The sequence below is a fragment of the Mus caroli genome, unplaced genomic scaffold, assembly GCF_978045245.1.
Source record: "Mus caroli unplaced genomic scaffold, Mus_caroli_1 scaffold_17, whole genome shotgun sequence".
Taxonomy (NCBI): Eukaryota; Metazoa; Chordata; class Mammalia; order Rodentia; family Muridae; genus Mus; species Mus caroli.
This window is the reverse complement of record NW_028227272.1, coordinates 16,856,845-16,883,161: the sequence shown is the minus strand read 5'-3', so window position 1 is coordinate 16,883,161 and position 26,317 is coordinate 16,856,845. Positions and strand designations below refer to the sequence as shown.

Genomic DNA, 26,317 nt, shown 5'->3' with positions numbered 1-26,317 from the left:
GTGTAGCCGTGGCTGGCTGCAAGCTAAATATGTAAAGTAGGCTGGTCCTGAACGGAAGAGATTCACATGCCTTTAATCTCTCCCAAGTGATTACCATCATGCCTGTACCATCATGCACCAGGAGATCGGACTTTTAATGAGAGCGCCTCAAGAATGGAAAATGTGCCCTGTTACCACAATAGGTAAGAGGCCAAATGATCTCAAAATCAGGCAGGATTTTGTCCACAAAGCAGCTGGTCCATAGATACAACTCAGAACTGGGGTAGCATTTAATTTTGACAAGGCACCAACATCCAGAACCATTTACAAATTTCCTTTAGTATGAATGGTTATGCCAAATACAAAGAACCTCCCCCATGAACAAGATCTTCATGGCTTCAGACAGCAAAGCAGAGAAAACAGGAACAGGCTAGAAGCCTTCATTTCTGAAAACTTCTACTTCTCAAGGGTTGAGATTCATAGTTACTCTCTCTCTCTCTCTCTCTCTCTCTCTCTCTCACACACACACACACACACACAGACACACACACACACACACACACACACACACACACACACACACACACACACACGGTAGCTTACAGCTGTAACTCAAGTTCAGGGAGATCCAATACCCTTTTCTGCCCTCTGTGGGTATAAGTAACTCTTAAAAGAAGCCAACATTCATGGCCTTGGGTGTGTCTGTGTCCTGCCTCCTGGGCATCTTTCCCTTACACCTCACAGATAAGCTGTATTAACATGTCTTTATCACCTTTGTTCTGCTTCATCTCAACAGTTCCATTTTAACCCCAACCATCACACCAGGGTCATACTCAACACACACTAACATTAGTATTCTGGTTGGCCACCTTTCCTTTCCTCAAGTTACTATTTTAGCTTCTTGTTTATGTTCTGAATTATTTTATGGTTATTCTGGTAAATATAAACATCTGATTTCTCCCTTGCCCCTCTTCGCACAATCATTTAGGTATATTAAAAAAACAAACTTAAAACTCATCACATTTTTGGTAAACAAAATTTAATGTAACCATATAGTCAAGTAATGTTTAAAAGACATTAGATACAACTTTTAAAAATTCAAACTATGGAGGAAGTGCAATTAAACAAAACTATAAGCATTACTGTACTACATTACTGTACTACTGCTGAACGGAGAACAAGGACATGGAGAGCACTCCTTTCTTCACTGTGAGGATTCCCTCTAGGCAATGGCTGTGTGGAAGTTACAGAAAAGCACGCACACTTGTTCAGTTCTGAAAGCCTTCGATAGCTCTGGAGACCCACACTGCAGGAGCGGGAGTGATGAAGAGGAAGTGTTTTCTCAAGGAGAAGCCTGGAGCAGCACTACTGATACAATGACAAACAGAAATAACTATGCATACTCGTCACTATTCCAAATGACCTTTATGAGAGCTCAGTGGGTATTTATTTATCTGAGGATTTCACAAAGCACCTAGGTACCAAAAGTTAAACATGTAAAACTCCAAGCAACAACCTTAGTTAACATTCTCTTTCTGCCAAGCAGGCAGCTGCTATTCACAAAAGCCTTAGAACTCACAGACAGAGGCAGGATTGCCACTGGCTCAAGGTCAACCTGGTCATATGCTGAGTTCCAGGTTAGCCAGGGCTACATTAAATCAACCAATTGAAGAAACAACCAAACAACCCACCCAGACCACAGACAGAAACCCACGCAGCCAAGCATGGTGGCACAAGCTATCATCCAAGCACTTGGGAGATATGACAGAATGATTGGAGTTCAAGATCATTTTCAGCAAAACAAGAGTTTTAGGCAAGCCTGGGATCTATATCACCCGGACTCAAAAAATAAAACAAAACTAGATCCTCAAAAACCAATACTGAGGTTTATCAGACTGAAATGGCACTGGGTAGCTTAAGGCACAAACATTAAAACAAAACTTCTTTGGAACAATATATGAAGTTTTGACTTCACTTTCTATGTTATGATCACCTTTAGCACTATATAAGTTTAATATTTAAGGCAATCACACACATGTAAAAGGTCCACATACAACATTTTAGTGATACTTATTTTTATGTGTATGTTTTGCCTGTACTATGACAGTTTGCATATCATGTATATGCATCATGTGTGCCTGTAGAGGCCAGAGAGTAGTAGAACCCCAGCGACTAGAGTTACAGACAATTGTTAGCCACAATGAAGGTGCTTGGAACCCAAGCCAGATCCTCTGCTAGAGCAGCAAATGCTAGTGCTTGCTCCTAACCGCTGAGCCATCTTGCAACCCGCTTACAAATAAAACACTTTAAAATGTCTAAAATATTTTGAAACATCTCTGGTATTAGTTTATACTCCTGGAAGTACTAGATGTGGCAAGACACCTAGCACTAGATGTGGCAAGAAGCATAATTAGCTAGTCAAATCTATTGCATCACAGGTCAGCGAAGCTGCTTCATTCTGGTTACGTGATACGATGAATTTTCATGTTGGTTATGTGGTTTGGAACATAATAATGGATGAAATGATATCATTCCAGCTTTCTACACAATGCTAATCAATGCCATTACTGTTTCTCACATGGGAATTCATGTGGCCAATTCTGACCTCAAACTGGCTCTGTTGCCATGGCTGTCCTGGAACTTTCCTGATCTTTTTGTCCCACCTCCCAAGGGCTAGAATCACAGACATTGCCACCACACTCAGCTCTGTACCACTAACTCTAGCAAGACCAAATCGTTTTAACGAGTAATGTCTTGGGTTGACTATGAGGCAGCCCACAGGAAGCTTCCGGGCATTATCTTATTACTTGGTACCACATGAAGTGTGTAGGATGTATCCTTTCAAGACGTTAAAGGCACACACAAATAATCCAACTCCTGTTCTCTCTTCCTGTATGTGCATGGGCTCTGAGTGACTTTTAAAAATCTACTGTCAGATCAGGAAAAAGCAGCACACACCTGGGTTGGACAATGACAAAAGCAGACAACCTACCTTTGTCTTTCCTGAGTTTCAAAATGGGGTCTGACAGCAGACGCAGAGACAGTTCACATTCACCAGGAGAGTGTGCCGGCTCACCAAGCACTGTCATCTTTCCAAGTACAATGGATGTCTAACCACTGCTAGAGGTGAAATTTCTGAAACCTATCAGTCTAGAGCCATCAACTAAATGGTGAGAGCACTTTGCACACCGACGGGCGACTCAGACAAGCCAATGCCCTCCCTGAGCGTTAGCGTCCTTTAAAACCTGATTCCAATGGGGTAGACACCTGGATCCCAATCATCCATCTATGGAAAACAGCTACGGAAAACCCATTTCCTGTTAGTCACGTCAGTGTGGGAGAGAGCAGTAGACAGGGAGGAAGTCAGGCCACCTTGTGGAGTACATGGAGAAGACTTGAAGGAGGATTCAAGTTCATGAAAATGTACACAAAAACCAACAGTAATTTTCTGTTGATTCCCAAAACACATGACCTTCCCAACTGAACAGCCACAAGTGGTGTTTGCAAACTTCTCTCCAGGTCTGCTTTCTGACCCTGTAACACTGTTGTTACACAGATGCACAGATCCTTATGACCAGATCTGCACTTTCAGATGAAATGCTTATTTTAGAAAATGGTCCTGGCTTCCTCTTCTAACTGCAGCTCTCAGAGGCAAAGAATTGCTAAGAGTTTGAGGCTAGCACAGGCTACAGAGATCCTGTCTCAACAATAAAGAGTACTCTAGAAATGTTCAAATTTAGTCTTATGCAATCGAATTGTATATGATCAACTAATTTTTTTTTTAAGATTTATTTATTTATTATATGTAAGTACACTGTAGCTGTCTTCAGACACTCCAGAAGAGGGCGCCAGATCTTGTTACGGATGGTTGTGAGCCACCATGTGGTTGCTGGGATTTGAACTCTGGACCTTCAGAAGAGCAGTCGGGTGCTCTTACCCACTGAGCCATCTCACCAGCCCCTAATTTTTTAATTTATACAAATTTCTGATAATTAAACTGCAAAAACCATTGGGTGTTTGTGATATATGTACACAGTTATACTATCTACATATAAACACATACACATCCTAACTTAGAGGCTCATATAAACATCACCTATCAGAACAAAGTCTGCCAATTATGGGATGGCAGAATGAAGATAGTCTGACTCTAGGATGGTTGATATAGCCCTTTTAATACATTTATTATACCCTAAAATTAATTATTTTGGGGGGACATAGTTTCTCTGTGTAGCCCCGGCTGTCCTGGAACTCACTCTGTAGACCAGGCTGGCCTCGAACTCAGAAATTCACCTGCCTCTGCCTCCCAAGTGCTGGGATTAAAGGCATGCGCCACCACTGCCCGGCAAAATTATTATTTTTTAAACCAGGGCTTACCACTATTATTTATCAAGGATTAGCAAAGGTAAGTAATTAAAGGAAGTTAAAATATCAACTGGGTAGCTTTTAAAAGTTAATTTTCTAGGATTCAGGTAATTTCTGGTAACTTTTAATATAATTTGTAACATAAAAATTAATTTGTTTAAACAAATTCTGATTTTCAGGATTTTTTCCAATTTACTGCAATAAACATGAGAATATATGAAAGATAAACATTGTAAGATACAAGTAGATAATACTTTTACAACAGACAAAAATACTAAAATACAAATTTACTTTGACCAAGTCTTTTATATGTATTTATGAATGGACATGATCTTACAAATATACATGAGAATAACAATTATCGTTTGTAGAATCCTAAGCATTTATAAAACACCTTTGTTCACACACTTTACTGTTAAGAATTTCTGAACTAAACAATTTCCATTCTCTAACAAAAGCATAATGCAGATATTTACTATAAAATTACAGTACAAACACCCTCAGTTTTACATACATCTGTTGCTCACCTGACAGATGATTTTCTGAATTGTTTTTATAGCTATGTTATATCACTTAAAATTTATGACTTGAAAACAATTTCCTAAGTGTATTTTTTAGCATTTTTCTCAGAATTTAGAGCCCAACGTAGCATGACTCTTAAAAAACATTTGCATTATCCTAAGATGAGGAAAAAGTTGTTTGCCAATGCTAGGCTCCTGATAACTGCCTGCATTTGAACAGAAATCTAATGACACCATTGTCATTGACAAGGAGTATATTATAGTGAGAGACTGGGAAGCTACACAGCAAGCCACCTGCTGCAGCCCAGGGCACTGGAAGTTACAATAATTAGTTGTGCTAATTCCTGCTGTATTCACTTATGTTTCTAAGAAAAATTTCACATTTCCCTTTACAAACTGCTAAGCTTTACAAAATGGAGGTGAAAAACCTAGAGGGAAAATTTAATAGAAATCTGAAAATGATGATCAGTATTTTATATAAATAAAAGAGCTCTCCCAAATAAGAGATTTCTCTCTGGAGACCGGAATCGCTGCTGGTCAGAGTTACAAGTGAGAGGCCCCACTGCTGTAGGATATTAAGGAATCAGTCAACCCTCCTAGCCTAATAACTGCTCACAAGGCAGCAGAGAGGCACTCACAAGGCATCACACGAGTTAGGTCCAACTCTGCCAGGCTGGGTAGGAGCAAACCTGTTCTTGTTTTTCTTACAGCAGTATTGCAAATGCAGTTTTGTCTTAAGATATATTTCTTTTATACACGTGTTCCTGTGTGAATTTATGTGCACCATATATTTATAGATGCCCAGGGAGGACAGAAGGTGTTCGATTCCCTGGAACTAGAATTGCAGAAATTTTGAGCTACCTGATAAGGGTGGGAACCAAACCTGGGTTCTCTGCAAGTGCAGGAAGTGTTCGTAAACACTGAGCCATCTCTTCAGCCCATCTGGTTTCTTTTGATGCACTTCCCAGATCCTGGATACAGGTCTGCACTACCATGCCTGGGAAACAGATCCTGAACAGAGACACCTGCCTTGCTCTGTAAAAGGGATTTCAACTCCTATGTTAGTTTAAAAGAAAGAAATTCTTTAGTGGACGCACAGATGAGTCATTAAATACCCTGAGAACCAAAGTGGATCACATTTTTTTTTCTTCAATAGTAATTTTAATTTTTCCTTAGGGACTAATGTATAATTTAAATCTCCTTACTTTTACATCTCCTACATAAACTCACAAAAAGTATTTAATATCAGAGAATAGTCTATAAAGTCATAAAATTTGGTATTCTATGGTAGCTGAATTGTCACTACACTTTTACAATTAGAAAAAACACCAAACAAAACCCCAAAAAGCCTTCAATAGAAATAACCAGTATGGATATAGTCATTTCTTGGGGCTTGAGAGATGGCTCAGTGGTTAAGAGCACTGTCTGTTCTTCCAGAGGACCGGGGTTCAATTCTCAGTACCCACATGGCAGTTCACAACTGTCTGTAACTCCAGTTCCAAGGGATCTGATCCCCTTCTACCAATGTACATAAAGTTAAATAAATTGTTAAAGTGAACAAATGAACAAACAAACTCATTTCTTCCTCTCACAATGAATTCTAAACATTCTTAACATCAGGCAATTCAACCAAAAAAAAAAAAAAAAGCTTCATTCATGCAATGTTCTCTACATAATTGACAAAAACAGGACACATTCCTGAAAATTGGTTCACAAGTCCCTAAGAAGTTTACACTGCCTACCCCACATAGTATTTCAAAAATGCCAAAGTATAATCATAGGCCAAATTATGACTTTTTTTTTTCAAAAGACAAGGCCTTATTGTGTAGCCTTTGCTAGCCTAGAACTCGTTATGTAGACCAGGCTGGGTTCAAACGTATAGAAGTCTGCCTTCTGAGTGCTGGGGTAAAGGTGCACTGGTCTCACTCAGCCAACCTCCCACCCCCAGTACAGGAAAGGATCTATGACAGCTTGAAATATTGGAATTTGGGGTCAGAAAGGCATCGGATTATTTATTTCTTTATGCAAAGGAGTTGAGTTCTCACGTGGTTGTTTTAAAAACTTTCCTCTTGGATTGGCGTTGGCTTCTTGTGTGAGGTATCCTGGGTTTAGTTAGAGCTTAAAGCACTTCTCATTGTATCTATGAATAGTTACACAGCCGTGGTAGGACACTGGCCTGGGCATTGCAGCCACTCCTGTGATGATACTTGTCGCAGGATCGTAACAGAGAATAGTATCTGTGGCTTCTCCATTTTCCCGTCTTCCACCCAGGATATAGATTTTACCATTACAAACAGACATACCACAGTTTTCCTGTTTAACCAAATATATAAAAAACAAACAAAAAACCAATTAACTATTGAAGATAAAGGATTTGACAATAAACTGAAAAAGCATCAACATGCATTAACAAAATATAAGAAAGGGAGACGTAACATCCCTTTTGCCCAACTCCTGTTGTATGTTTGAGTGTTGATATTTACATGAATGAAGTGAATACTAAGATGATTTGTTACTAACAGAGGCCTAGAGGAGACTGACAAGGCTTTCATTCCAGTATAGGAAATAAGCATTTAAAAAACCAGAGCAGGGGCTGGAGATGGCACTGTGCTTAAGAGCATCTGCTGTTCTCCAGAGGACCCATGTTCAGTTCCCAGCAGGCATTCTAGGGGATCCAACACTCCTTTCTGGTATCTGGGGCATGGGGGGCGGGGAGTACTTACACACATGGAATGCATACACACGTGTGTACACACACAGACACCTCAAACCATAAGGGGACCTGGTAAATGCGTTTCTGGGTAAAAGATGCTTGCTGCCAATCCCAATAATTGTGTGTTCCATTGCAGGACCCTCATGCTGGAATCCTACATGTTGACCTCTGACCTCCACATGTGCTGTGACACACACACACAAATGTGTAAAAAAGCCACGGCTTCGCAGTGATGACACACACTTTTAATCCCAGCACTCAAGAGGCAGGCAGGCTGATGTCTGAGTTCAAGCCCAGCCTGGTTTACATATCGAGTTCCAGGACAGCCAAAAGACAGAGACAGAGACAGTGATTGGGGGATTGAGGGGGGAGAGCACAAAGCAATCCCTCCTTGGCCTTTTAGCTGAGAACAAAGCAAAGATGAGACATCAGAAGGTCTAGAACAAAGTGGCGAGCTTTAGAGTTTCTCAGGAGGCTTCTTAGTAAGGGGACATAATGAAATCTGTTGGAAAATAACTGGTAGCAAACTGATATAGAGAAGCTATAACAGTTAGAGGACAGAATTCTAAGGACAGCTTTAATGTGTGCTTGTCTCTGTTAGAGACAGTGAAAAAACCTAGCTAAGGATTCTGAAACATCAAGATAGAGACAGCATGAGAGAAGCAGGCAGATTCCTCTGTAAGTCTGAAACCTTGGTGCACCATGGACAAGGCCACACAGCGGGTGAAAACAGGCATTTGAAACAAGATCAATCGTAAGCAGTAAATGAAGTAAGTCAGGAATAAACTAGAGTTAAGCCATGAGACTTAAGAGGAAAAAGATAAGAAACTAAAAACAAATGAAGAAATGACTACTAGTGACTTGTCTTTGGAGACTGGGCATGCAGAACTGAGGAGGGTGAAGAAAACAGATCTGTGAGTTCCATGCCAGCCAGGGTTACAACATGAGACCTGTTTTTGTTTTTTTTTTTTTTTTTAAAAAAGAGAAGGAGGAGGAGGAAGAAGAAGAGGAAAAGGAGGAGGAGAAAAAGAAAAAGGAAGGAAGGCAAGCAAAAATTTAGCCAACTAATCAAACTAAGAAAGACAAAATAGAGCCAACAAGTGAAAAAAGAAAGAAAGAAAGAAAGAAAGAAAGAAAGAAAGAAAGAAAGGGAAAGAGAAAAAGAAAGGGAAAGAGAAAAAGAAAAAGAAAGGGAAAGAGAGAAAGAGAGACAGAAAGTTTCTGGATGGACAGATGGAAGGAAGGAAGGAACACATTTTGGGAGGACAGGCTGGAGAGAGGGTAAGGATACCTCCTTCCCTTGCAGAGGACTGCAGTTTGGTTCCCAGCACCCCCATCAGGTAGCTGACAACCATCTGTAACTGAAACTACAGGGCACTGGCCTGTCTTCTGGTCTCTCTGAGCACTCACATTCCTGTGCACATACCAACACATTCACTCCATTGTGCTGTCTCCCTCTACATCATCTTTACTGATACGAGGAGAGACAAAGTTCTAGCCTTTGGAGCAGCATTTTGGTAATAAAAGGAGGATAAGCAAAGCCAAGACCCCGGAAGTTGGGAGCCTTTCTGAAATAGCAGAGAAAAAGGGGAGCTGGGGCTTCAGGTAGAATGTGTGGATGAATGAGGTATGAACATAACCACTTCCTTTATAACAAAACAACTAATAAGACTACAAACAGAGAGCCATTTTTCTCCTTTTCTGAAATATAAAGAGAAAGGGTAGGAAGACTAGAATGAAATTCTAAAAAAGGTAAAGGTTGGATTTTTTTAAACCAAAAGCCTAAATATAGCCGGGTGTGGTGGCACACACCTTTAATCCCAGCACTCGGGAGGCAGAGGCAGGCGGATTTCTGAGTTCCACACCAGGCTGGTCTACAGAGTGAGTTCCAGGACAGCCAGGGCTATACAGAGAAATCCTGTCTTGAAAAACCAAAAAGCCTAAACATAATGGATACTTACTGTTGGGCTATTGAAAGGTAAGTTAGTTTGCTAAAGCTAGTCCTTGGGGCAGAGCATGGATCTGGGTAGAGTGTACCTGGTGTCATGAGGCTCTGGACCCAATCTCAGCACCACAAAAATAAAGAAAGAATAAAAATAACTCCTTGGGAGGAAATTTTAAAATATATGAACTATTTGAAAAGTGAGATTCCAGTAAATAATCACGTCACTTGTTCCCTCTTGTATTTCTGTCTGGACTCTCTGTGCTTTTACCTGCCGGCTGAATGTGTTTTGTACATGCATCCAGTAGTCTTCAACGGGATCGTAACAATACACTGCCTTGGTCAGCCCACCAGCTACGTAGATCAGGTTGTTTAAAGAGACAGCTGTGATGCACCTCTTGGCAATAGGGATAGCTGCACGAAGTAGCCAAGAATTGGTTTCTGGGTCATAAGATTGGACCTAATAATACAGAAAAATATGGAGTAAAATTTCTATATAAATATGCAAATCTGCTTAAAAATGTGTTAATATGTAGAAACATGGTTAAAAATTAAATCCTGTTAATTCAAAGAATTAAATGAGGTTACTCTGATTAATAAAATTTATGTATTAGGAAAAGTTTTGCTTCTTGGTCAAGGATAAAACTCCTTTGTTTGAAAAAAAAAATCAAAGAAAGGCTAATTTTTTACCATCAAACATAAGATAGTAACAAAATGTGGGACTGTGAAAGGTAGCCTGTTTTCTGGTTGAGCTAGGTTTAAACCCGGGAGACCCAGCAGATTAATCTGCAAGGGATGCGGAAGGCCTGTTTGCCGTGCTCCCAGATATAGGCTCCTGACACAGGGACCCAGCTCCATAATTCTGTGGCCATCAGTCACATAGGCTGTCCACACTCCACCCCACAGTTACCCGGCAACAGACAGGATGGCCTAGCCACTATAAAAGGAGCTACTTGCCAACCCCGCCCCCCTGCTCTTACTTAACTCTTGCCTCTCTTTCTTGCCCTCTTGCTCCCCCCCTCTTCCCTTCTTTCCTCTTTCCATGTGGCCATGGCCAGTCTCTACTTCTCTACTCTTCTCCCTCTCTCTGGCTTTCTACAATAAACACCTTAAAACCATGGACTATCTCGTCTCATTGGGACCCGCCACGCTGGAACAATGGAGCAGGTTGTTCTCAGAGAGCTGTTCGTCCAGCTTTCCAAAGAAAGCCTCTCAGGGTTCCCAGAGGGTCTCTACCACATTAAGCCTAGGACTCTCCTCCCCAAGGGAACCAGCTGGAACTCTCTCCTCCCTGTCCTTTTCCCTCCGGCCCAGGGCCAGAGCCCACCCACAGGCTCACACTCTGTTCTCAGCTCTTCTGTGGTGTCTGTGGTGTGAGCCAAACAGGTTCTGCAGGGACCTCAGACTGCGGCTCCCCACCACTGGAGTGGATCCTGAGGCTTCCCACAGACTGATGCACTATGGGTGGGTAGCGACATGGGGTGTGCACTAGTCAAACTTCCTGCGTCTGCCTCTATGAGTGACCCTAGCCCTGTGTTGGACTTGACACAGGACCCCATTATTAACCCACAACAAAATACACACAGAATTTTTTCCAAGAGGGATGGCCTCTAGGTTGACTTATGTACACTAAAATCAAGTCTTAAGTTTCTCTGAAATTGCCTCATGTAAATTGACTATCATTTCTTTATGCTTTTAGGGAGTCCTTACCTCAGAAGAACAGCAAGCAAGCTCAGTTTAGTATATTTTTAATGAGCATAAACTCTGTATGTATTGTCACAGTGCCCATGTGAAGGTCAGAGGAGCCTGCAGAGTGGCTGCCCTCCTATATTACAGGATCTGAGGACTTAACCAGACCGTCAGGTTTGGTGGTTGGCACTTTAGCTACTGTGACACTCACTGGTGCCATAATACTTGATGATATATTAACATTTAGTAGGAAAATGATTTGAAATTTCATTATCACTGCTAAGCCAATTATCCATTGGATACTCTTCCCTAGAATAAACATGATGTCTACCGAAATGCCAGGACAGCACATGTTCTTCTGTCCCAGAGCTGGGTGAACTGCTGCTATTTGGGCCGTCCTCTGTTCACACTATATAGGCAATCTTCCCTCTTCTTTTGTTCCTTTCAAAGGTTTAAAGAAAATGACCTAGTTGGAAGCAGTATAATTTACCTTTGCTCATTAATTTTCTGTGATGTATGTAACTTTTAAATCCTATAGACGACAATAAAGTTTAACCCTGAGATTAGCTCATTTCAAAAAGGTTTAATCCCATTTGTTACACATAGAAAATCACTGGCTGCATTATGGTATCACTATGGCAACTTGGAATTGAATGCTTTTCCCCTCAAAGAAGAAAATACCAGACAATTTTTAAAAGATCCCTCACATTCAGTATCCTAGCCATCTATCTATTCAAGAGACCACCTGTCTCTCCCTTTTGTACATAGCATGGGTAGTTTCTCTAAGCATATGTCTTACCTTATCAGAACAAGTATTATCATCAGGTCCTCCACCAATCACAAACAATTTTCCTATACAGCTTGTCACTGCAGGAGAGCTCACTGCTTCCTTAAGTGGAGCAACTTCTGTCCAACGATTTGAAAAGGAATCATAACACTCTACACTGCTAAGTCTGTTTTGCCCATCATAGCCGCCAACAACATACACCTATACATAAAATACAGGGAAAGGAATCTTAATTAGCAAGTCTAAAATGTTTATCTGCTCTGTTAAAATTAGAGAATCTCTCTCATTCAAGGACTTAGTTCAATTCCCAGCAACCACATGGTGGCTCACAACCATCTGTAATGGGCATCTGATGTTGTGTACCCACATACATGAAATTAACAAATCTTTAACAAAACAAACAAACAAACAAACAAACATATGAACAAACAAACAAACTCTTCTTGCCACATGTAATTAACTGCGAAGTCCAACTGGGTCTTCCAAAGGATCTCTCACACCTGCCCTTCCATTTGTTCTCCATCATTACCATTTATCCAAGGGTCTGCATCATTTCATGTTCCTCAAATCACATGCCAACCTTCTGCAAACATCACCAATCAATCCTTTAACAGAGCATCAGTGAATGCTTAAGAGTCGAGCTAAACTTCACACTTTGTAATTTAAATCTGGCCACAATTTAGCTCTGTGCCTCTGTGCCTCCACAGTAACCAATGCCACTTCTGTACATTGCACTTTTCTCATGTGCAATGTGACCTTGTCTTAAAAAAAGAAAAAGAAAGTGAATATGGGCTGGAGAGTTAGCAGTCGGGAGCTCTTGCTGCTTCTACAGAGGACCCAGGTTCTCTTCCCAGCAGCCAGGTCCAGAGGATCTGACACCATTTTCTGGCCTTCAAGGGCACAGACACATGAATACACACAACAAAGAACACAATCCATCACCACTACCACCCCCAACACACAGAGAAAGTAAACAAAATGTGTTGGAGAGTTTATCTTCGTTTTATCCCCTCTTGCACAAATAAAGAAGGCAAAATAATACTACTTGAGATAACCATTTTTTCTGCTTGATTGCCAAATTCAGTCAAAGGGGAAAGTTGTGTGGCCTAGACACTGGCCTGGTTTTGTAATCTGACATAATGCTTTTCTAGTTCTTAAGCATCTGGATTCCAGTGTGTGAGAAATGTGCTGTACTGCTACAAATTTGAAATTGGGAGAACAGAATATCTATTCAAAAAGCACAGTGTCATATTGTTTATGTCTTTAGTTTATCTTGGTTAGTAATGGAAGGAAATATCATTCGAAGCCAAAATACCCAGAGGGAAATGCAAGATGCAGCTGTGGCATTTCTTTTGGACATTCACCAGCAGAAATAATAAAAAGCTTTTTCTCTTACTTTCCCGAGAAGGACAGCCATTTTGTGGCGCCATCTGCCTTTATTTAGAGAAGCGACTCTGATCCAGATGTTTAGCTGTGAATTATAAATCCAGACGTCACGGCTGTTGATTCTTCCACCTTCAAATGTAAAACAATGCACACGTGGTAATATCACTTGAGTACAACCAGAGGGCAATGCCACTAACACAGGTAATGAAGCCGAATTTTCCTGTTCAACTCAAGAAGTTCACCTTCTATAGCTTAATAGAAAAAGTTACACACAGCAGATTTAAATTCTGCCAACTCTTATCTTGAAAAATAATGACTGTAAGGTCCAAAATAATAAATACAGAAAGTGGGTTTTATAAACCAGGCATCCCAGATAAGCACAAATAGGGTAATTCTAAAGATGTTGTAAAAACCACAGAAAATCAGGTGTATGACCAGAGCTACTCACTGGGTAGTAAATAGCAATCAGCAATAACTGCTGTTAATCAACAGGCTTCAAAGCATAAACACCAGCTATACTTTTCAAATCTGTCATTTTGTCTGACTTTTAGGACTACATCATGTATAATAAATATGTTCAAGTTAATAATTTTTATAGGTAAATTCTAATTGATAAACTTGGGGAGAGAATTTTAGAAAACAAGCAAATTAAACATATTTAATTGTATGAATACTTCTAACTTTACAGTTTACAATGATTCTTAAAAAAAAAAAAGAAAGAAAAAGAAATGATTCTTAAAAAAAAAGAAAGAAAAAGAAAAAAAGATAAACCATAACTTCTACAACTTTCACTTTAAGCTAGAGAGGTGGCTCAGTGCTGCTAGTCCGGAAGACCTGAGTGTACTCAGCACTCCCATGGCGGCTTACAACTGCCTACAACTCCAACTCCAGGAGATCTCATGATCTCTTTTGGCCTCTGTAGGCACTTCTATGTTCTCCTGTGCACACACATATATGAAAACATATGCACATGCACACACACACGCACACACACACACACACACACACACACACACACAGAGTTAAAATACATATACTCAAATGTACACAAAAGCATTTAAAATATTATGACCCAAACCATTTTTTGGTAGAACTTTTGTAAGTATTCTTGCTTTCAAGGGCAAAAAGTCTTTTCAGTTTTGTTGTATAAACTTGTTTATCTGATATATTCATTTTACACTCAGTAAGTCATTATCATTTAAAAACAGCCAATCTGATTCCCAATCAAAAGTTGTAGCTACTATAATAATTTTTATTTACCTGAAACAAGAATATCATTCCTCAGTGCACAGACTGCATACTCAGATTTGGTAAATTCTGGAAGCTTGGCCAAGGACTTCCATTCTCCTGTCACTGGATCATAGCACTCAGTGTATGGAAGATTAAATCCTCCAACTCGCTCACAGCCTCCAACCACAACTATCACCTCGGAATAGCCAGTAGACCTAAAATAATTATTGTTAAGAATGCACAAATAATAATTAAGTGGTATATTAAAATATAATCAAGACTGTTAAAATATAATCAAGCCCTAATGCCATGACAGGCAATTAAATTTGTCCTTGCAGATATGCCGAACAGTACAAGCTGCCAGCGATTTACATTGCGGTGATTCACTAGTGGCATCATTATACCATAGAAAATATCTACAAGGATTTTTCTTTTAAAGTGTTTTAGGTTTACATGTATGAGTGTTTTGCCTGAATGTATGTATGTGCACCACCCATGAGCTTGGTTTCTATGGAGGTCAAAGAATGGGACTGGATACTGGATACCCTGGAACTGGAGTTAGGGATGGCTATGAGTCACCATGTGGGTGCTGGGAACCAATCCCTGGTCCTTTGCAAAAGTATCAAGTGCTCTTAACCAGTGAGCCTGCCCCTACTATTAAACTTCTTCTTCTTCTTTAAAAAGACACAGCCTCAATATATCACCCATCCAGGCTGGCTTAAACATCATGATCCTCCTGTCTCAGCCTGAGAATACAAGTGAGTGATGGAAAAGGGATTACAGCCATAAACTCTGTCTTTTCTGGTTGGCTGGTTGATCTAGATACAGGGTCTCTCTATGTAGCTCTGGCTGGCTGGGAACTCACTATGTAGACCAGACTATCCTGGCACAGACTCACTAGTTTCTGCCTCCTGAATGCTGAAATTAGAGGCAAGGAATACCACTCTGGCTTTTATAGGTTTTGACTTTTTAAGCCTTCTGTTTTGCCATAGTACTAGGGTCTGAAACATGGTCATTGGGCTTTCAAGGCAAGAATTCTACCACTTTTCATTATTGCTAAAAACAAATCCAATGTCTATGTATTTAAGAGTATTTCTTCAGAAATAAGTTATTAAATTTGCAAGGTCTTCATGCTGTCCAGCTAGGGATATATGAAATCAAAGAAAATTCAAAAACATCTGTAGGTCTAACTGTTACAATATGCATGCATCCATTAAAAATGGAGATCACAAGACTTTAAACCTTAAAGAGACAGAAGAGTTCTCCATCTGTAAGATCTAATGCTATCAATTCATTGTATTATCTAAAGACAGGATTGGCCAGCCCTAGAAGAAATACATAAATGAATTGAAGGAGTGAAAGAATAAATCACAATCACAGGAGTGGGTATTTGCTATAGCCACGCAACTTACTGTCTCAGCACTATTGACTTGAACATTACAAATTCTTTGGCAGGACATTTTTTAATGTTGGGTGAATTTCTCAAGTTGCTATCAGCTGAAAGGACCCAGTTCTAAAGCTCTCCTGTAGAGACTTGACTATAACCACATGCTGAGCAGGCAGCTTTAACACATTTAATCTGCTAGCTGGTTCTCCTCCTTTCTCTTTTTGTATGGTACTAGTTTTGAACCCAGGGCCTTGTACATGCTAGGCAAGCTTTTGGCCACCAACCTAAATTTTCAACCTCACATTTTTTTTAATTTTAATTTTTAATTTTTTTATTTTTTTGCGACAGGACAGGGTCTCACTATTGTTGCTCAGGCTAGCCTTGAGTCGTTGACATTGTAATCTTCTGGTATCAGCCACCAGAGCAGAATAGACTAACACAGACTAGAAGAGAAGCAAGTTAATTGGTTTCTCATAGTCAACATTAGATCCACCCCTACAGAAATCTGATCTTCTTATTTTCTAAACTTGGCAAGGACATAGGAATCTGTGTGCCAGGGCTTTCCACTGGGAACTACCCCAGGCAGGCGGCTTTTATAAGGAAAACAAATGTAGTGACCAAGACTCACAATGTTTACTTTTAAAAAAGTGGCAATTATCTAAAAATTACTACTGGGAACTAATGGTAGAAATGCTTAAATACTGAGACACAATTATGCCCATGTGACTTAAATGTACAATGTTCAGAGACAGCTTAAATCTGTGGCCAGGGTGATGATTATTAGATGATTATTAGCCATGACATAGAAACACGTTCACTCCACAAAGCATAATGATCATGTAAATGGATAGTACATTCATAGATAAAAAGACATCTGAGTGTGGTGTCACATACTTCTAATCCCAACCCTCAGGAGGCAGAGGCAGGGGGCTCATCAGGAGGCAGGGCTTCACAGTGAGACTCTGTTTCAAAAAAAAAAAAAACCAACACATAAACGGACACAAGGTCAAACTGCCTTCTAGGTATTTGTGTTTATACCCAAAGTGCTGCTCTCAGCCTTGATGAAGGAAGCATTTTGCAGTAGGCAGTGGGTTAAAATTCTGGGAACAAGTGACTGGTAAGTGGAGTTCCCTGAATGAGACAATCACCACCACACCCTTCCAAGGCTCAGAGAACACTGCTAAGAGCTGGAGAACGGCAGAGTGTGATGTAGCTCTATTTTCTGGACACGCTATCGCTGTAGCAGTAAGGAATACACAGCAGCTGTAGCAATAAGGACCACACAGATTATCTGTACAAGATGGGACCTTTCAACATTTCACCATGGATGGAGGAGGGGCCATAAAGCTCCATCCTTCCCTGAATTGCTGTTGGCATTAATGATGGCCAGAGGAGAGAAAGTCACTTTCTTCAGTAGTACAGTCTTGGGTAAGCTGCCCAAGTGCCAGGTAAGACTCTCCCACATATGCTTTGAACACACACATAAACATATAAGTAGAGGGGCTAGTGGGTAGTTGAGAAGGGGGCTGTGGTCAGCAGAAATGGGAGAGGGTAAGAGCAGGAACTGTGGTAGTGGATCATAATATATAATACATATTTATACACATGAAATTGTCAAGATAGTAATAAAAACCATTAAGACAACAGGACTAGGGAAATAACTTAGTTGCAGAATAAGCCCTGAGTCTATCTCTAGTACCAAAACAAAAGAAAACTACCACATCTCATAGTAGTCATGAGTTCCTCATGCTCACAGATAAGCATTAGAGAAACCAGAAATGTTATATATGCAGGCTTTTCTCTTAAAGCGGAAGGGATGTGTGTACCTGCTTTCTTCCTAGAAGGCTGGAGTGGATGTTGTTATAGCCTGGTGATCTTTTACCTACAGAGCCAAGCTTCACCAGAATCCTCCAAAGGCCCAGGCACTGTTTCTTAATCAACAGAACCCATTCCTATGAAAGAGGTTCTATGTACTTGCAAAAGAGTTTACTTCTATGCTTATTACAAACCCTTCCTCCCTACTCCCTGGTCATGAACACCGATTCTCAGTGAATAGAATGCATCCTTATGGAAGAGGTCTCATGTAGTTTGCAAAGGAGTTTTGATATAATCATGCCTTAAGCTTTGTTGTGATCACTGTCACATGGGAACTTTTTTCCAAACTTGCACTGAGCTTAAATATATCAAAACTAGACTGACTGAGGTCACAACTCCTTGAACCAGGACAGCTAAGTCCTTCTTGCCTCCTGAAGTTGTTTCTCTGCTGGCAGTAGAGCTTGCAGGGACCCCCACAACATGTTGCTTTTAATGGTCACTTCTGGTTGTTTGTCCAGACTAATATAGGGTGAGGTTTTCAATTAACATCTTTTTGCTTAGCTATTCTACTCCCATGTGGCCAGAAAGTTGTTCTAAAGTTGTCTGGCTAAAGTAGAGATTCATTCTGAGTGACAGAACAGTAACATACATATGCAAATCCATGAGTAGCCATGTTCATATTAGCCATATTCATATTAGAAACAATCAAAATTCCCATTAAATAACTAACAGTAAAGACAATGGGAAAAAAATTTATAAGCCAGGAATGGTGGTATTCACCTCTACTGATGCCAGTACTAGAGGCAGAGAGGTAGGTAGATCTCTGTGAGTTTGAGGTCAGCCTGGTTTACATCTCTAACTTCCAGGACAGTCATAGATACACAATGAGATCCTTTCTCAATAAAATAAAATAAAACAACAAAACCTAATTATGTTCTATCCATACGTAGAGTACTATTTAAATGTTGCTTAAGAGAAGGAAGCAGAGGTGGCTGGAGATGGCTCCGTTGCTTCAGAGCATGAACTGGTCTTGCAGAGCTCAGTTCCTAGTACCTCTGTCAGGCTACTCAAGTGCCTGCAACTCCACCTCAAGGAAGCCAACGTCCTCTTCTGGCCTATCTGTGGACACTACACACACACACACACACACACACACACACGCAAACTCTTGAGAACAACATAGGAAGCTTTTCTAATAACACAAAAAGTAAAGATCTGCACGTGGTCATTCAGAACCCAGTTACACACAGTTACACACAGTTTTACAGCAAGGCCTTTGGTTAAAGCTCCAGCACTGGCAATAAAAAAGGAAACCCAGGAACTGTCAAGTGGTAAAAGCAAGGGAAGGAACTGTGAGTGAAGCTATCTGTACGAAAGGCAGGAGACAGGCTACATACACACTCTTACACAGAGAATATTTCTAAAAGGAGTTAAAAACTGGTAACAGAGGTATCATCTGAGAAGGAGCGCTAAGGAGTGCCTAAGGGTCAGGTGGGGGTAAGGTACAGAGCTTCCTGGAAGGCAGGGAGCTGGAGTTCATGGAAAATAACAGAGCCTCGTGGGAAAGCACAGGGCCTATACGCTTATCCTTATAAATCCCTGCAACACACGGCCTGGGGACATTCTCAGTTGGGAAAGTCCAGAGAATGGTCCTGACCAAAGTCTATCCCTTGGTCAGCATTTAATATTTAATACAGCTTGCTTTAAACTTGGCTCAAAATAGTGGAGTTGGTTTTATCTCAGGGTTAACAGGAAACACTCAATGAATACTTTGTATAAAGTGGCTGATTTCAAAGCATTTAAACATGTAATAATGGTGAATTATACAGTCCAGCCACATGGGAGAATATCTTGGTTAAGATGCACTAGAGAGGCCGGGCGTGGTGGCGCACCCTTTAATCCCAGCACTCGGGAGGCAGAGGCAGGTGGATTTCTGAGTTCGAGGCCAGCCTGGTCTACAAAGTGAGTTCCAGGACAGCCAGGGCTATACAGAGAAACCTTGTCTTGAAAAACCAAAAAAAAAAAAAAAAAAAGATGCACTAAAACCAGGCGTGTACATGTGTACTTACATAGATGGAGGCAAACACTCATTAACATAAAAATAAATTAAAAAATCAGCTCTGAGAACTTGCTGCTCTTTCATAAGACCTAGGTTTTGTTTGTTTGTTTTGTTTGAGACAGGGTTTCTCTGTATAGCCCTAGCTGTCCTGGAATTCATTCTGTAGACCAGGCTGGCCTCGAACTCAGAAATTCGTCTGCCTCTGCCTCCAAAGTGCTGGGATTAAAGGCGTGGGCCACCACTACCCAAAGACCTAGGTTAGATTCCCACAGGGTGATTTGGTTTCAGCATCCACATGGTAGCTCACACTGTCCATTTCTCTAGTTCCAAGGGGATCTGATGCCCTCATCAGGCTATTGGGGGAACTGCATCCACACGGTATACAGACACACATGCAGGCAAACAAAGGAAATCAGCACACACGGTAGCTGTCACCATGCTTCGCTTTGTTGGACGCTCTCCACCTCTACTCCTCTCCACCCGGCTGCCCCTTCCACTTTCTGCACTCTACTACTCTCCCCGCCCCTGACAGAAACCCTTTCTCCTCTCATGGTTCCCATTTGACTTTTATCACCATATTGTACTTACTTCCACAAGAGTGAACACGTAAATGTTAGAAGTCAGGATTCACGGATACAACTAACTGCTGGGTCTAACCTCAGTATGATGAACTTACAAACTCTTAGTTCTTCCGAGTGTTCAACCCCTCACCCCCATTATGAAGTGTTTGCCACATATGGTCATTATATCAGCAAAGACTTGTCTGGTTCATTCAATGTTACCCATGCTGCTACTTGGGAACCTCATTTGTAGGCAGCCTAATGCAGGCAACGCATTCATACATATAAAAGATAAGTAATGGGGCTAATGAGACGGATGGCTCAGTGGTTAGGAACACTGGCTGTTCTTCCAGAGGGGCTGGGTTCAATTCCCAGCAACCACACTGGGACTAACAACTGACTTTAACTTTAGCTGGAAAGGATTCAATGCCCTTTTCAGGTCTCTATGGGTTCTGCGTGTATATGGTGCACAGACTTAGAGGTAAACAAACACCCATGCACATAAACTAAAAAACAAAGAAAAACTTTTTGGAAAGGTAAATTTAGGACTAATGAGATGGCTCAGTGGGTAAAAGTGCTACTATGTAAGCTTGGGGACCACTGTATCCCCAGAACTCATGCAAAGGTGGGACGAGAAAACTGACTCCACAAAGTTGTCTTCAGACTGCCACACACATGCTGTGGAGTGGGCACCCACAAAGATACAACCCTGCCAAATAAATCTATGCCTTCCATTATTAAGGCATATATATATATAAAATATAAGACGTATAAAATACCAACAATCACAGTTTTCTGCAAACATAAGCTTAACTGTTCTTTAACATGGATGTAATTTCCATTTCAGACAAAGGACCTGAGCGGGGCACGGTCCCATGCCAGTACCTGAGTGGGGCACGGTCCCATGCCAGTACCTGAGCGGGGCACGGTCCCATGCCAGTACCTGAGCGGGGCACGGTCCCATGCCAGTACCTGAGCGGGGCACGGTCCCATGCCAGTACCTGAGCGGGGCATGGTCCCATGCCAGTAGTGCTAGTGCTTGGGAGGTAGAGCAGGAGGATCAAGAGTTCAAAGTCAGGTTACATAGATTTTCAAGGCTAGCCTAGGCTACATAATATGTAGCCTAGTATGTCAAAAACCAAAACACTAAAACAGTCATTGAAAGGTGAGACTGACAAGATTCAGTAAGATTTACACAGTATCTGAAGATACCCTTAACTCTCATCCACCCGTCTCTGTGAGCTAAGATTACAACTGTGTGCTTCCACACCCAGTTTACGTAGGTAGGTCCTCTACAAACTAAGCTACATCCCTAAGCCACCAGATAAACTTTCAATTGTGTATGTCTCATATAAGCTATACACTCAAATGAGTACACTGAGACTGAGTTCCCGAGTGTAAAATATATAGTTAAAACAGCAACTGTTACTAGCCTTGTAAAGCACCTTCTCACCTGCGTGGCCTAGTCCTTGGGGACATCATTTCATTGCCAAGTATGTGGTACCGTCTTGCTTCGTGCAGCAACTGATAACACTCGGGGGAATTCTGGATCAACTGGTCCACCTCAACTGTCTGAACAAAGTAGTTAGGATGCAGGAGAGGAAGCCTGACGTGCGTCAGGAGCTCATGTAACAGTGGTCTTCGCAGATCAACCGCCCGGTAGACCCAGCGCATGACGGCCTCAAAAACCATCTCCTCTTTACCAATAACAAGTTCATCACTGCAGATATAATCAATAAGTTCATCTTTGTCAAGCTCGAGAAATTCTTCATGCTGGGACACATCCTCAAAAGTCTGTAATGCAAAGGTCTTGCATTTTGTGAAGAGTGTTTTGAGTGAGTGGGTGTCGGCAAAGCGCTGGATTCCTAGGCAATTGCAAGGATCAAGCTGTTCCTCTAAGAACTTGGCACAAGCATCACGGAGAACACTAATCTGAAAGAGGCTGGAGGTTTCGAAGAGGTACTGGACATTCTCTGTTGTGATCTTCACCTTCCCAGTATACACATACTGCAGAAAGCATTCCATAGCTTCAGCTAAAATGCCATTGATCTCAACCAGCATTTCTCGGCTCTCCCTGTGGTCGTTACAGAACATGGCTCTGAAGTAGCTGCTGCAGGCTGAGAGGACAGCTCGATGGCACGGGAATTCTTTTCCTTCCACACAGATAATAACATCTGTGAATAAGCGGCTGTCTCGGAACTCATTAAATATCTGGAGGATGTTTTCAGCATGGGATGATCCTGAAGAGAAGTCAAAATACTCATGACCTGTCAGAGATTTGGGGTCCATTTCAAAAACTTTACGCTTAGTTGCTGGGGAATCACGCACCCCAAGATCCTCTCTGTTTAATCTGCGTCCCAATATTAGTACCATTGTTACATCAGTTGACTATATAATTGCTGAGAAATGGCTCCTAGGGATCTTCTTTATGTAACTAAAAAAACAAAATAAAAATATTTAGACAATTTCATCTTTTTTTGTAAATACAAGTCACATGATTAGCATATTCTACAATATACACTAGCGGGCTCATTTTAATAAAAACTGATAAAAATTTGCATTTGCATGATTAGAACATGAGAGTTACTTTGCAATATCCTAGTATATCCATATGTATTCTTGGCTGGCCTGCTGGACCTCTCTATGTAGATAAGACATAGCTAAGCATGAATTTATTATATAGCCTTCAACTTTTGCGTGGTCCTGAGCTCAAAGGGTTATACATTCTCTTTTAGATGCTCAGTTTCTACTCTGTTCTATATAGCAAAGAGAAAAAAGCATACAGAACTGGACTAACAATCTTCATCTATTGTTTTGGTTTATTTGAAACAAGGTCTTCCCTATACATAGCCCAGGATGGTCTGGAACTCCTCCTGCCTCAGCCTCCTGGAAGCTATGATTTACAGGCAAACCCCACAGGCATGGCTTACAGCTAGAACCTTAATATAAACAATTATTACCTTAATATAACAGTGTTAGGATTTATCTATCACTGTATTTTTAAATATGTAAACTGTATGACCAGCCTTATTTTCTACCATTTTCTCAAAGAAATAATCAGGAATTTTTTGCACAACTTATTTATACAGATTTTCAGTGTTGTATTAACAGAAAATACTTAGAACAAGCTAAAGGGCCCCAACTAAACCTCAGGATATCTTTTTTTTTTTTTTAAAGATTTATTTGTTATTATATGTAAGTACACTGTAGCTGTCTTCAGAAGAGGGCGTCAGATCTCATTACGGATGGTTGTGAGCCACCATGTGGTTGCTGGGATTTGAACTCAGGACCTTCGGAAGAGCAGTTGGTGCTCTTAACCACTGAGCCATCTCTCCAGCCCCCTCAGGATATCTTTAAGATAGAGTAATTTATTACAGCTATTAAAAAGTGGGGCCATAGCTCAGTTGGTCAAGTGTTTGCCTAGTATGCATGGAGCCTTGGGTTTGTATTACATAAACTAGGCTCATAGTAACATTTGTAATCTCATCACTTGGAGGTGGAGGTAAGAAACTGAAGAGATCAAGGTCATGCTTGGCTATATAGTGAGTTCAAGACTAGCCTGGTCTACATAGAGACTTTCAGCAGGCCAGCCAAGGCTACATAAGTGAGACCTTATTCTTAAAAGAACAAAAAAGGCGGGGCAGTGGTGGCACACACCTTTAATCCCAGCACTCAGGAGGCAGAGGCAGGCGGATTTCTGAGTTCGAGGCCAGCCTGGTCTACAGCGTGAGTTCCAGGACAGCCAGGGCCACACAGAGAAACCCTGTCTTGAAAAACGAAAAAACCAAAACCAAAACCAAAAAAGAGCTGTCTTTAGTAGAGTGACTAAGTCCTTTGGTTACTCACGGGCAGTCTCTCTGAGGGATTGGGACACATTTCTTAGTCATAGATAGGCGCTGTTACACTGGTGCTGTCACCTGCCTGACAACCTAAGTTAGATCCCCAGAACCCAAGCAATTAGGAGAAAATTGGCTCCTGCAACTCATTTTCTGACATCCAGATACATTCTGTGGCATACATGTGCCTTTCAACATAATAAACAAATATATGTGACAATGAAGAGCTGGGCCTAAATAACACGCACATTTAACATTGTAATGCAGAAACTACCTATTTATAATGGAAGTTTGGAGAAAAATTGTACTAGTTAGGGTTACTATGCTATGATAAACACCATGGCCAAAAGCAAGTTGAGGAGGAAAAGGTTTCTTTCCGCTTGATGCTCTCAGGGTTGGTTACACTCTATCACTGGGGAAGTCAGGGCAGGAACTTGAGGCAGAAACTGAAGCAGAGGGCATGAAGAACTGTTTCCTGGCTTGTATGCACATCACGCCAGCTGCTTTCTTATGCAGCTCAGGACCACTTGTCCAGGGATGGTGCTGCCCCAAGGTGGTCTGGGCCCACCTATGTCAATCATCAAAAAAATGTCCTACAGACAACTACAAGCAACCCAATGGGGACATTTTCTCAATTAAAGTTCCCTTCCTCAAATAACTCTCGCTTGTATCAACTTGAAAAACAAACAACAACAACAAAACCCACCCCAAAAAACGAACCAGCACAAAAATACAAGTAATAAATAAACACCTCTTCCTATTTTCTATCCTTAGGTGAATTAATATTGTAATGTACTCTTTTTTTTTAATTGTACAGACTTATCTGGCTAATACATCCAGTCTTTAGAAGAGTTGAACAGAGCAAAAATTACAAAATGATAATGCATGATAATATGCAGTAGCACAGACAAGATGCCAAGTAGATTCCTCTCTAACTTAAATTCTTAGCACGTAAGATTCCTGACATAACTAAAGAACATAATATTCTTTGATGTCCTCTGAGAATGAGCACAAGGAGGTTCAGGATCAACCATAGAGGCAGGTACTGAGTCCTGCACGGCCATGGAAGGGACAGCATGGTATGGTTTTCTGCCCCTGGAGCAGAGCTAGGAAGGGGTAGGTCCCCAGTTGTGCTGACAGTTGCTGTGGGTGTAGGGATTGTTTGTATAATAATGTGCATATTTTCATGTTCCTCCTTTGGGGAGTGCTCTCCTTGTTAAGGTTAATGACTCCATGACAATTAGAAACAGCATGAGTCTGGGAGATGAGAATGTGTTCCTCAGCAAAATGGTGAATGCTGTGACCTTCAGGATAGCCCGTAAGGCTGTGGGAAAGAACTCTGAAAACATGAGATCAAGAATGTATAATTTCTCACTATGCAAAATATAAGGATTCATTATGAACTGTATGAGGCAGCTTCATGGACCTGAGAGAACAAAGGCAGTTGCACTAATGAGCCAGGTTATCAGAAAAATACAAAGGCAGATTTCTGAGTTCAAGGTCAGCCTGGGAAAGATGGAATTTGGGTCCAGATGAGGTGAGAATAGTGATCTCAGAGCCAGATCCCACCCAGGTAGCTTATTGTCTGTGCTTACAAAGGCAGGTAAATCCTGAGTTCAAGGTCAGCCTTGGACAGGGTAAATCTAGGTCCAGGGGTTGTAGGAATTGTAATCTCAGAGCTGGATCCTACTCAACTAGCTTCTTGTCTGTGTTTACAAAGGCATCATCACCCTGAATACATTTGCTATGTTAAAAAAATGTACTTATCTTTTTCTATGAATCAAGGGGCTATGGTCGTAAAATGCTGATTCCTGATTCGTGGGATAATAAAACAGGACCCTGGGTAAATGATTGAATTGATATGTAAATGAAAAGACTGGGCTTTGGTATGCAAGAGGTGAGCTGTCTGGAGAGCCAGTTCAAGTAGAACACAGAGCTGTCAGGTTGTATCCATGATTGACTTCAAGAGTTGTTCTTTTGTAGTTCCCAAACCAAGTTGTAGCGCAAGCTGAGGCTGGTCCTTGGCATGCAGGAACATCACAAGTTCA

The 26,317-nt window shown here is 41.1% G+C and overlaps 1 protein-coding gene across 3 annotated transcripts in view; it reads right to left on the bottom strand.

The window, feature by feature from the left end:
* Window positions 1-1,387: 1,387 nt before the first annotated feature.
* Klhl24 (kelch like family member 24) overlaps window positions 1,388-26,317 on the bottom strand; it is a 31,357-nt gene continuing 6,427 nt past the window's right edge. For all 3 annotated transcript variants that reach the window (XM_021185338.3, XM_021185340.3, XM_085832293.1), the window contains 6 exons: window positions 21,887-22,867; window positions 14,643-14,827; window positions 13,393-13,511; window positions 12,009-12,197; window positions 9,792-9,980; window positions 1,388-7,178 (listed from right to left, as the gene is read on the bottom strand). In XM_021185338.3, coding sequence (XP_021040997.1) covers window positions 6,978-7,178; window positions 9,792-9,980; window positions 12,009-12,197; window positions 13,393-13,511; window positions 14,643-14,827; window positions 21,887-22,806 — 1,803 coding nt within the window. In that variant the 5' untranslated portion in view covers window positions 22,807-22,867 and the 3' untranslated portion in view covers window positions 1,388-6,977. The remainder of the gene's footprint in view (window positions 7,179-9,791; window positions 9,981-12,008; window positions 12,198-13,392; window positions 13,512-14,642; window positions 14,828-21,886; window positions 22,868-26,317) is intronic.